General features: G+C 42.8%; 3 protein-coding genes and 1 pseudogene across 4 annotated transcripts in view; all 4 read right to left on the bottom strand.

The window, feature by feature from the left end:
* The window catches only part of LOC307079785 (natural killer cells antigen CD94-like), a gene marked incomplete at both ends in the record, with an annotated part of 2,932 nt that extends 1,730 nt beyond the window's left edge, over positions 1–1,202 (bottom strand). The window contains one exon of the mRNA XM_079742291.1: positions 1,101–1,202. Coding sequence (XP_079598417.1) covers positions 1,101–1,202 — 102 coding nt within the window. The remainder of the gene's footprint in view (positions 1–1,100) is intronic.
* A 2,966-nt stretch (positions 1,203–4,168) lies between these two features.
* Positions 4,169–5,147, bottom strand: LOC307080004 (hepatic lectin-like). The gene has a single exon (XM_079742560.1). The coding sequence runs from the start codon at positions 5,139–5,141 to the stop codon at positions 4,392–4,394; it is 750 nt and encodes a 249-aa protein (XP_079598686.1). The 5' UTR covers positions 5,142–5,147; the 3' UTR covers positions 4,169–4,391.
* Positions 5,148–6,199: 1,052 nt separating this feature from the next.
* On the bottom strand, positions 6,200–7,621 carry LOC307079784 (CD209 antigen-like protein 2; annotated as a pseudogene). Its single transcript has 2 exons — positions 7,612–7,621; positions 6,200–6,870 (listed from the first exon to the last, which is right to left on the bottom strand). The product of its transcript is annotated as a CD209 antigen-like protein 2 (transcript).
* Positions 7,622–8,112: 491 nt separating this feature from the next.
* Positions 8,113–9,097, bottom strand: LOC307080003 (hepatic lectin-like). The gene has a single exon (XM_079742559.1). The coding sequence runs from the start codon at positions 9,060–9,062 to the stop codon at positions 8,313–8,315; it is 750 nt and encodes a 249-aa protein (XP_079598685.1). The 5' UTR covers positions 9,063–9,097; the 3' UTR covers positions 8,113–8,312.
* Positions 9,098–12,500: the final 3,403 nt, after the last annotated feature.

The following is a 12,500-nucleotide window of genomic DNA, read 5'->3' as shown; positions in this document are numbered from 1 at the left end:
CACAGCTCTTTTCCAATGGAGGAAACCAAGAGTATGAAAACAGCCAATATGATGTCATTAAGATGTAAAAGATAGTCACAAAGTCACAAAAAAATGTTTTCATCAATCATTTTATTGCATTTTGTTGACAAAGCCCCCAGTTTCTGGTTTCACAGCTCTCATCGGCAAATTAAAACCAGCCAATGACTGTCTGACTCTTTACCTCCTAACCTCAACCTTTAGCACCAAGAGCAACTGTGGAAGCACGGAAAAAGATTAAGCAACAAGAGCAGCATCTATGTACAGCTCCTGCAGTGACCAGTGAAGTTTTCATGTCATCTCCTTTGAAGGAACACCTTGCAGCCAATCAAGACTCTTATCCAATGGAGGAACCCAACAAGTATGAAAACAAACAGCCAACGTCTGTTAGCATTAACATGTAAAAAACCGTCTAATACAAATATTTTTATCAATCATTTCATTAAATTATGTTCACAAATCCCATACATACTGGCCTCACAGCTCTTATCTCCCCATTTATATTGGTTCTGGTCCCGCACCAACCCTAAGCAGTTCTTCTCCTCACCACCATCTGGTCCCCGTCTGCTCCAGGAGGGGTTATCCAGTGACAGGACGGTCCCATCAACCCATCTCCACATCCCTTCACCGGCCTCATCTGTCGCTCCCAGCCAAATGTCGGAAGCGTTCATCCTGCTAATGAAGTCCATCTCCTCTTTACTGTCCACAACCAACAGATCTGCTCCGTGGGAAACACAGAACTCCCTGCTCTTATTCCACGGTAGCTTGTTGGAAAAAAAGTACAATTTACAACCAAACTTTACCGAACCACTTGGATATTCCTGTTGACAAAGCAGTGAGTCTCTCTGTTCCGTCAAATTCCTCAGCGTTAGGAGAACTTGCTCCATGTCGGTGTTGTATTTCACTGCCAACCCAAGCAGTCTAGCCAGCAGGACAACAGACAGCAGGCCCAGAAGCACCACCACAGCCCTGACCGGACAACAAGGAGGGCTCACAGCGTCCGGCCGCTGACTCCTTCCTGTTCCCAGCGACTTGGAGGACTCCTCTGTCCCCACAGAGTCCTGCTGTTGATCTCTGAGGCTCTCAAGGCTAGCGTGGATGTCCACTATCCTCTCCTCTCTCTCTCCTTGTGAATACCTGGCCTTGGTTATCATGTTGGGCGATGCGTAAATCACCTCAGCCATATTCTGGTCTAAGCCGTTTTCACAGAGTTTAACTTATCGTCCTAGCCCTTTCAGTGGTTGGTCTTTCTGTGTATTTTGTATGGCTGCATGTCAAAGTCTTAAGAGCAGCTTTGATCAAACAGGAAGTCTTTAACAACATGGTACTTTCCACTTCTGCCTAAAGAGACACTGTGCTTCAGTGGGACGTTTGTTGCATCACTTAGAGTCATATCAGCAATGCAAAGATTATTCTGCCCTCTTCAAAGTGATCAAAATGTACATGAAGACATGTTTGAAATAGATATCTTTGTCATAGGCCAATGCTAAAATACAATTTTTATTTAATATAAAAGGTTAGATGATTTAAAATTTTGGTTTAATATACAATTATAATATACAGGGCAAACACTGCAATTAAAAGGATAAAAGCTGAAGAAATAGTGGATTGGCAAAAGAAACCTTCAGTCAAAAAGAAAATCAAAGATCAGTTTAATGTTGAGCCGCTAAAACAGTCGAAGTGCAGACCTACTATTCAGACACCAGGGCACAAGTCTACTGTTACCTCTGAACACCTTAGAACAAGTAGATAATTAATATACAAATGATTTATATTGATCACACTACATGGTACCAAAGTCAAAATATAATTAAACATAAACATTACTCTAGTTCAAAATGAACACTTTTAACACATCTGTTATAAATGTCAATTTTCTGAAGGTTGATCTTCACACCGTTGAGGGGACAAAGGCAGCCCTAGATAGAGAATTAGTGTGGTTTGCAGCAACTTAAAACCAGCCAATGACTCTTCTGACTCTTCACCTCATAACCTCAGCCTCTAACATCAAGAGCAAATGTGGAACATTGAAAAAATAAAGTAAGAAGAGCAGCATCTATGTACAGCTCCTGCAGTGACCAGTGAAGTATTCATGCCATCTCCTTTTAAGGAACACCTTGTAGCCAATCACAGCTCTTATCCAATGGGGGAACACAACAAGTATGAAACAAAACAGCCAACGTCTGGTGTAATTAAGATGTAAAAGATAGTCACAAAGAAATGTTTTCATCAATCATTTTATTCAATTTTGTTTACAAAGCCCCCCGTTTCTGGCTTCACAGCTCTCCATCTGTCCATTTATATTGGTTCTGCTCCCATCAACCCATCTCCACATCCCTTCACTGGCCTCATCTGTCTGTCCGAGACAGATGTTTCCACCATACCTGCTAATAAATCCTAGCTCCTCTTGACTGTCCACAACCACCAGATCTGCTCCGTGGGAAACACAGAATTCCCTGCTCTTATTCCAGGATCCTTACACGTTGGAAATCTGGTAACATTTACAACAAAACTCATTCCAACCATCTTGACATTCCTGTTTACAAAGCAGTGCGTCTCTCTGTTCTGTCAAATCCTTCAGCCTTTGGAGAAGTTGCTCCATGTCTCTGTCCATGCTTACAGTCTTCTCCACAGCGGTCTTGTATTTAACGGCCAACCCAAGCAGTCAAGCCAGGGGGACAACAGACAGCAGGCCCAGAAGCACCACCACACCCCTGATCGGACACCTGGGACTTCTTTCTGTTCCCAGAGACTTAGTGGACTCCTCTGTCCCCACATAGTCCTGGTGTTGATCTCTGAGACTCTAAGGACGAACCAAGATGTCCACTATCCTCTCCTCTCCCTCTCCTGGTGTGTTCCTGACCTCGGTCATCATGTTGTGTCTGGGGTGAACCGCCTCAGCCGTATTCAGGTCTAAAGAGAGTTTATCTTATCCACTTACCCCTACGAGTGATTTTCTCTTCTGTGTGCTTCGTATGACAGCATGACAAAGTCTGAAGGTCAATTTTGACCAAACAGGAAGTCTTTAACCACATGTTACTTCCCACTTCTGCTTATAGAGACTGGGTGTCAGTGGTACGTCTGCAGCATCACTTTCATTTCAGTAATGTGCAGATTCTTCTAGATAATTCAAATGGATCCACATGTACATGAAGACAGTGTTGCAATACATATTTTAGCCATAGGCCTATGCTAATATACAATTTTAAATGTAATATAAAAGGTTAGATGATTTAAAATTTGGGTACACACTTTGTTTCTATATTGTATAAAATTTAAATTTTATACAATTTATTTCGAGTGAAATATTATTTAAAGTTTGGTACCAATGATTAAAATATATAACTGGCAAAATGGGGGCCAAACACTGCAATTAAAATTATTAAACCTGAAGAACTAGTGGATTAACAAAAGAAACCTTCAGTCAAAAAGCAAATCAAAGATCATTTCAATGTTTAGCCACTAAAGAAGTCAGTGCAGACCTACAAGACACCAGGACACAAGTCTACTGTTCCCTCTGAACATTGTAGAGCAACTAGATGATTAGTTTACAAGTGTTTTATAGTGATCACCCTACATGGTACCAAAGTCAAGATACAATTAAACATAAACATTATTGTAGTTTAAAACGACCACTTCTAACACATCTGTTACAAATGTCCATTTTCTGAAGGGTGATCTTCACACCGTTGAGGGGACAAAGGCAGCCCTATATAGAGAACTAGTGTGGTTTACGGCAGCTGAAAAACAGTTAATGGCTGTCAGACTCTTTACCTCTTAACCTAAACCTCCAGCACCAAGATCAACTGTGGAAACATTGAACAAATAAAATAACAAGAGCAGCTCCTGCAGTGGCCAGTGAAGTATTCATGTCATCTCCTTTTAAGGAATGACTTGCAGCCAATCACAGCTCTTTTCCAATGGAGGAAACCAAGAGTATGAAAACAGCCAATATGATGTCATTAAGATGTAAAAGATAGTCACAAAGTCACAAAAAAATGTTTTCATCAATCATTTTATTGCATTTTGTTGACAAAGCCCCCAGTTTCTGGTTTCACAGCTCTCATCGGCAAATTAAAACCAGCCAATGACTGTCTGACTCTTTACCTCCTAACCTCAACCTTTAGCACCAAGAGCAACTGTGGAAGCACGGAAAAAGATTAAGCAACAAGAGCAGCATCTATGTACAGCTCCTGCAGTGACCAGTGAAGTTTTCATGTCATCTCCTTTGAAGGAACACCTTGCAGCCAATCAAGACTCTTATCCAATGGAGGAACCCAACAAGTATGAAAACAAACAGCCAACGTCTGTTAGCATTAACATGTAAAAAACCGTCTAATACAAATATTCAATTCAAATATTCAATTCATCAATCATTTCATTAAATTATGTTCACAAAGCCCATACATACTGGCCTCACAGCTCTTATCTCCCCATTTATATTGGTTCCGGTTCCGCACCAACCCTAAGCAGTTCTTCTCCTCACCACCATCAGGTCCCCGTCTGCTCCAGGAGGGGTTATCCAGTGACAGGACGGTCCCATCAACCCATCTCCACATCCCTTCACCGGCCTCATCTGTCGCTCCCAGCCAAATGTCGGAGGCGTACATCCTGCTAATGAAGTCCATCTCCTCTTTACTGTCCACAACCAACAGATCTGCTCCGTGGGAAACACAGAACTCCCTGCTCTTATTCCACGGTAGCTTGTTGGAAAAAAAGTACAATTTACAACCAAACTTTACCGAACCACTTGGATATTCCTGTTGACAAAGCAGTGAGTCTCTCTGTTCCGTCAAATTCCTCAGCGTTAGGAGAACTTGCTCCATGTCGGTGTTGTATTTCACTGCCAACCCAAGCAGTCTAGCCAGCAGGACAACAGACAGCAGGCCCAGAAGCACCACCACAGCCCTGACCGGACAACAAGGAGGGCTCACAGCGTCCGGCCGCTGACTCCTTCCTGTTCCCAGCGACTTGGAGGACTCCTCTGTCCCCACAGAGTCCTGCTGTTGATCTCTGAGGCTCTCAAGGCTAGCGTGGATGTCCACTATCCTCTCCTCTCTCTCTCCTTGTGAATACCTGGCCTTGGTTATCATGTTGGGCGATGCGTAAATCACCTCAGCCATATTCTGGTCTAAGCCGTTTTCACAGAGTTTAACTTATCGTCCTAGCCCTTTCAGTGGTTGGTCTTTCTGTGTATTTTGTATGGCTGCATGTCAAAGTCTTAAGAGCAGCTTTGATCAAACAGGAAGTCTTTAACAACATGGTACTTTCCACTTCTGCCTAAAGAGACACTGTGCTTCAGTGGGACGTTTGTTGCATCACTTAGAGTCATATCAGCAATGCAAAGATTATTCTGCCCTCTTCAAAGTGATCAAAATGTACATGAAGACATGTTTGAAATAGATATCTTTGTCATAGGCCAATGCTAAAATACAATTTTTATTTAATATAAAAGGTTAGATGATTTAAAATTTTGGTTTAATATACAATTATAATATACAGGGCAAACACTGCAATTAAAAGGATAAAAGCTGAAGAAATAGTGGATTGGCAAAAGAAACCTTCAGTCAAAAAGAAAATCAAAGATCAGTTTAATGTTGAGCCGCTAAAACAGTCGAAGTGCAGACCTACTATTCAGACACCAGGGCACAAGTCTACTGTTACCTCTGAACACCTTAGAACAAGTAGATAATTAATATACAAATGATTTATATTGATCACACTACATGGTACCAAAGTCAAAATATAATTAAACATAAACATTACTCTAGTTCAAAATGAACACTTTTAACACATCTGTTATAAATGTCAATTTTCTGAAGGTTGATCTTCACACCGTTGAGGGGACAAAGGCAGCCCTAGATAGAGAATTAGTGTGGTTTGCAGCAACTTAAAACCAGCCAATGACTCTTCTGACTCTTCACCTCATAACCTCAGCCTCTAACACCAAGAGCAAATGTGGAACATTGAAAAAATAAAGTAAGAAGAGCAGCATCTATGTACAGCTCCTGCAGTGACCAGTGAAGTATTCATGCCATCTCCTTTTAAGGAACACCTTGTAGCCAATCACAGCTCTTATCCAATGGGGGAACACAACAAGTATGAAACAAAACAGCCAACGTCTGGTGTAATTAAGATGTAAAAGATAGTCACAAAGAAATGTTTTCATCAATCATTTTATTCAATTTTGTTTACAAAGCCCCCCGTTTCTGGCTTCACAGCTCTCCATCTGTCCATTTATATTGGTTCTGCTCCCATCAACCCATCTCCACATCCCTTCACTGGCCTCATCTGTCTGTCCGAGACAGATGTTTCCACCATACCTGCTAATAAATCCTAGCTCCTCTTGACTGTCCACAACCACCAGATCTGCTCCGTGGGAAACACAGAATTCCCTGCTCTTATTCCAGGATCCTTACACGTTGGAAATCTGGTAACATTTACAACAAAACTCATTCCAACCATCTGGACATTCCTGTTTACAAAGCAGTGCGTCTCTCTGTTCTGTCAAATCCTTCAGCCTTTGGAGAAGTTGCTCCATGTCTCTGTCCATGCTTACAGTCTTCTCCACAGCGGTCTTGTATTTAACGGCCAACCCAAGCAGTCAAGCCAGGGGGACAACAGACAGCAGGCCCAGAAGCAACACCACACCCCTGATCGGACACCTGGGACTTCTTTCTGTTCCCAGAGACTTAGTGGACTCCTCTGTCCCCACATAGTCCTGGTGTTGATCTCTGAGACTCTAAGGACGAACCAAGATGTCCACTATCCTCTCCTCTCCCTCTCCTGGTGTGTTCCTGACCTCGGTCATCATGTTGTGTCTGGGGTGAACCGCCTCAGCCGTATTCAGGTCTAAAGAGAGTTTATCTTATCCACTTACCCCTACGAGTGATTTTCTCTTCTGTGTGCTTCGTATGACAGCATGACAAAGTCTGAAGGTCAATTTTGACCAAACAGGAAGTCTTTAACCACATGTTACTTCCCACTTCTGCTTATAGAGACTGGGTTTCAGTGGTACGTCTGCAGCATCACTTTCATTTCAGTAATGTGCAGATTCTTCTAGATAATTCAAATGGATCCACATGTACATGTAGACAGTGTTGCAATACATATTTTAGCCATAGGCCTATGCTAATATACAATTTTAAATGTAATATAAAAGGTTAGATGATTTAAAATTTGGGTACACACTTTGTTTCTATATTGTATAAAATTTAAATTTTATACAATTTATTTCGAGTGAAATATTATTTATAGTTTGGTACCAATGATTAAAATATGTAACTGGCAAAATGGGGGCCAAACACTGCAATTAAAATTATTAAACCTGAAGAACTAGTGGATTAACAAAAGAAACCTTCAGTCAAAAAGCAAATCAAAGATCATTTCAATGTTTAGCCGCTAAAGAAGTCAGTGCAGACCTACAAGACACCAGGACACAAGTCTACTGTTCCCTCTGAACATTGTAGAGCAACTAGATGATTAGTTTACAAGTGTTTTATAGTGATCACCCTACATGGTACCAAAGTCAAGATACAATTAAACATAAACATTATTGTAGTTTAAAACGACCACTTCTAACACATCTGTTACAAATGTCCATTTTCTGAAGGGTGATCTTCACACCGTTGAGGGGACAAAGGCAGCCCTATATAGAGAACTAGTGTGGTTTACGGCAGCTGAAAAACAGTTAATGGCTGTCTGACTCTTTACCTCTTAACCTGAACCTCCAGCACCAAGATCAACTGTGGAAACATTGAACAAATAAAATAACAAGAGCAGCTCCTGCAGTGACCAGTGAAGTATTCATGTCATCTCCTTTTAAGGAATGACTTGCAGCCAATCACAGCTCTTTTCCAATGGAGGAAACCAAGAGTATGAAAACAGCCAATATGATGTCATTAAGATGTAAAAGATAGTCACAAAGTCACAAAAAAAATGTTTTCAATCATTTTATTGCATTTTGTTGACAAAGCCCCCAGTTTCTGGTTTCACAGCTCTCATCGGCAAATTAAAACCAGCAAATGACTGTCTGACTCTTTACCTCCTAACCTCAACCTTTAGCACCAAGAGCAACTGTGGAAGCACGGAAAAAGATTAAGCAACAAGAGCAGCATCTATGTACAGCTCCTGCAGTGACCAGTGAAGTTTTCATGTCATCTCCTTTGAAGGAACACCTTGCAGCCAATCAAGACTCTTATCCAATGGAGGAACCCAACAAGTATGAAAACAAACAGCCAACGTCTGTTAGCATTAACATGTAAAAAACCGTCTAATACAAATATTTTTATCAATCATTTCATTAAATTATGTTCACAAATCCCATACATACTGGCCTCACAGCTCTTATCTCCCCATTTATATTGGTTCTGGTCCCGCACCAACCCTAAGCAGTTCTTCTCCTCACCACCATCTGGTCCCCGTCTGCTCCAGGAGGGGTTATCCAGTGACAGGACGGTCCCATCAACCCATCTCCACATCCCTTCACCGGCCTCATCTGTCGCTCCCAGCCAAATGTCGGAGGCGTACATCCTGCTAATGAAGTCCATCTCCTCTTTACTGTCCACAACCAACAGATCTGCTCCGTGGGAAACACAGAACTCCCTGCTCTTATTCCACGGTAGCTTGTTGGAAAAAAAGTACAATTTACAACCAAACTTTACCGAACCACTTGGATATTCCTGTTGACAAAGCAGTGAGTCTCTCTGTTCCGTCAAATTCCTCAGCGTTAGGAGAACTTGCTCCATGTCGGTGTTGTATTTCACTGCCAACCCAAGCAGTCCAGCCAGCAGGACAACAGACAGCAGGCCCAGAAGCACCACCACAGCCCTGACCGGACAACAAGGAGGGCTCACAGCGTCCGGCGGCTGACTCCTTCCTGTTCCCAGAGACTTGGAGGACTCCTCTGTCCCCACAGAGTCCTGCTGTGGATCTCTGAGGCTCTCAAGGAAAGTGTAGATGTCCACTATCCTCTCCTCTCTCTCTCCTTGTGAATACCTGGCCTTGGTCATCATGTTGGGCGTTGCGTAAATCACCTCAGCCATATTCTGGTCTAAGCCGTTTTCACAGAGTTTAACTTATCGTCCTAGCCCTTTCAGTGGTTGGTCTTTCTGTGCGTTTTGTATGGCTGCATGTCAAAGTCTTAAGAGCAGCTTTGATCAAACAGGAAGTCTTTAACGACATGGTACTTTCCACTTCTGCCTAAAGAGACACTGTGCTTCAGTTGGATGTTTGTTGCATCACTTAGAGTCATATCAGCAACGCACAGATTATTCTGCCTACTTCAAAGTGATCAATATGTACATGAAGACATGTTTGAAATAGATATCTTTGTCATAGGCCAATGCTAAAATACAATTTTTATTTAATATAAAAGGTTAGATGATTTAAAATTCGGGTTTAATGTACAATTATAATATACAGGGCAAACACTGCAATTAAAAGGATTAAAGCTGAAGAAATAGTCGATTGGCAACGGAAACCTTCAATCCAAAAGCAAATCAAAGATCAGTTCAATGTGGAGCCGCTAAAACAGACCAAGTGCAGACAACAGATAACAATTCAATGTTGCACCTCTTGGCCAAGAAAGAAGAGTTGAGGAAGAAATGGTTGGATTGGACAATCAATCATTCATTCACGGGGCACGGCGGGAGTCTTGGCGGCCGGGAATCGCGGGTGTGCCCGGGCCGCGGTCACGGTGCCCGTGTTGCCCGGCGAAGATAAAGCTGTGTCACGATTTGAACTACACACTTTTTCCATCTGGTTTCGACTGGGTTTTAGGATTTTCGGTGCCGTTAACGTAGTAAACGATTATTAATGCTACTTTAAGGGCACCGACAATCCAAAACTACAGTGGAAACTAGGTGGACAAAGTGTGTAGTTCAAAACGTTAGGCAGCTTTTACTTCTTCGCCACCTACAGAGTTTTTTATGTACGATCATCCAAAAAACCCCATGTTATTTCCCATTTGACCGAGGGAACCAGGAGCCTCAGAGGCGGAACTTATTCTAGAGAGGTCTATTGGTTTTGTTACTGTGACGGGCAGCGCTGATGGCAAATCAGAGGCGACACATTTGCATGTCATGAATATTCATGATTAAGAGCCCAAATCATATCGTTCCTCCCCGCCCACTTCCTCCACCACTCTAGAACAGGTTGAAACCATGCGTTAAACAGGAGCACCAGAGCAAATTGTATTAGGGGGTCCAAGGAGGGGCCAGTCTTTAAGCAGAGGGGCAAAAAATGATATTTAAAGATTATAAACTTTATTTTACTTTAAAATCATCAAACATTTAATTCGTACAAGAGTTTATAACTTCACCAGTCTGTATTTTTCTGTCAAACTATCTTAAATTGATGGAGCTTGTGCCCTAAATCATCAAAATCATATAAACATTTGTTTTGTACAAGCGTGCAAGAGAGGTAAGGCCATAAAAAATGAAAAATAAAAAATACATTACAGGCTACAAATACAGTGTGTCAATGTGAAAGAAAACTCCAGGGAACAACGAAATGCAAAACAATGTGCCATTTCCTATTTGTTTTATCAGTTTCAGTGTGGATAAACTGTATTCCCAAGAGGCTGAGCTTACTGAAAGGGTTACAGCAATCTTGCAGAGTCTAAAGAGCTCAAAGAAAACTTCCCTGTTCTACTGTACTTTCCTCATTTCACGATAGCAGCTATTAGAATTAAAAAAACGTAGGGGCATGCATTACTTTTCGTTCCACAACCATCCCTTCCTACTTAACACGGGCATATAGCCTACTACTCTTTACTCAAATGTATTTGTTATCCCAATGCAACAGCCAAAACGGATGAAAATACGTGGTTATCATCACAACATTGTGTAGCCTAGACCTAGCAAGGGTACTTATATTTGGATACTCGCTTCTGCTTCGATGAGTTTGCATAGATATGATTACGTTTCTAAATATATTGAGACCAGCCATTTACAAACTTAATTTCATCATCAGTGTTAGGAACTACAGAACACATTTTTTTAGTGCAAGAACAACAAGTCGCTTACGAAAATAAATCTTTTTGCTTGCCTTGGACTCTAGCAACAGGAGAAATCGTGGCTCCTTTCTCCAAGAGTAGTCGCTGAGCTCTCATTCACCGAGCAGCAACAGCACGGTGTTTGGGTGCGCCGCTCTAATTTACCAGTGTAGAATGTTGCGTCTCATTAGTTCCGTAAAATCAGTAAAATCATAATTGTTCATTTCGTCAGCACGGGGGGGGGGGGGGGGGGGGGGGGGGGGGGGGGCAGGGACATGTCTGCAGGGGGCCCCCGTAGGCCCCAATGTAGAACCGCCAAGTTACGGGGCATTTATTGCTACTAGTGACCACTGCAAAATTTATGAAAAAACTATGTAATGACAGCTTTAAACCCCACAGCTTCTTCTCTAACACAATTTAACTCCTCATCTCAAACCTGTTTGAGTCTTATTCTGAAACCTGTCTAACTCCTGATTGGAAACCTGTCTCACTCCTGATCTTAAACCTGTGTAACTCTGTATAACTCCTGATCTGAAACCTGTCTAACTCCTGAACTGAAACCTGTCTCACTCCTGAACTGAAACCTATCTAACTCCTGATCTGAGACGCATCTAACACTGTATAACTCCTGATCTGATACCGGTCAAACTCTCTATAACTCCTGATCTGAAACCTGTCTCACTCCTGATCTGAGACCTTTCTTACGCCTGATCTGAGACCTGTCTAACTCTCTAACTCCTGATCTGAGGCCTGTCTAACTCTCTAACTCCTGATCTGAGACCTTTCCTACTCCTGATCTGAGACCTGTCTAACTCTCTAACTCCTGATCTGAGACCTGTCTAACTCTCTAACTCCTGATATGAGGCCTGTCTAACTCTCTTACTCCTGATCTGAGACCTGTCTTACTCTCTAACTCCTGATCTGAGACCTGTCTAACTCCTGATCTTAGGCCTGTCTAACTCTCTAACTCCTGATCTGAGACCTGTCTTACTCTCTAACTCCTGATCTGAGACCTGTCTAACTCTCTGGCTCCTGATCTGAGGCCTGTCTAACTCCTGATCTGAGGCCTGTCTAACTCTCAAACTCCTGATCTGAGACCTGTCTAAATCTCTGACTCCTGATCTGAGACCTGTCTAACTCCTGATCTGAGGCCCGTCTAACTCTCTGACTCCTGATCTGAGGCCTGTCCCAGCAGGAGTTCCTGAGAGCTGCTCTCCACAGGAAGGAGCCTCCCGTCAGAGGCGTTTCCTGCCGTCTGCCGTCTGCCAGCAGAAGGAGAAGAAGAAGAGGAAGAAGAATCGGATGGGTTCTGGCTGAGCTTCAGGCGGCGGGCGCCGGGAAGCAGCTGGCAACGAACCCGTGATTCTCCCCCAAGAGGAATGACACAGGGAGACAAAATGGAGGTGGTGGGGTGGGACGGGACATGGGGGGGAGGGAGGGGGGGGGGAGTTGGACGCCACGGGAGCGAGGGGGGGCCGGTGCCAGC

The sequence above is a fragment of the Pollachius pollachius genome (genome assembly GCF_949987615.1).
Source record: "Pollachius pollachius genome assembly, chromosome: 8".
Taxonomy (NCBI): domain Eukaryota; kingdom Metazoa; phylum Chordata; class Actinopteri; order Gadiformes; family Gadidae; genus Pollachius; species Pollachius pollachius.
This window is presented reverse-complemented; position numbering and strand designations above follow the sequence as displayed.

Coding starts and splice junctions, on each gene's coding strand:
- LOC307080004 (XM_079742560.1), bottom strand. CDS start 5,141: ATGGCTGAGGTGATTTACGCATCGCCCAACATGATAACCAAGGCCAGG.
- LOC307080003 (XM_079742559.1), bottom strand. CDS start 9,062: ATGGCTGAGGTGATTTACGCAACGCCCAACATGATGACCAAGGCCAGG.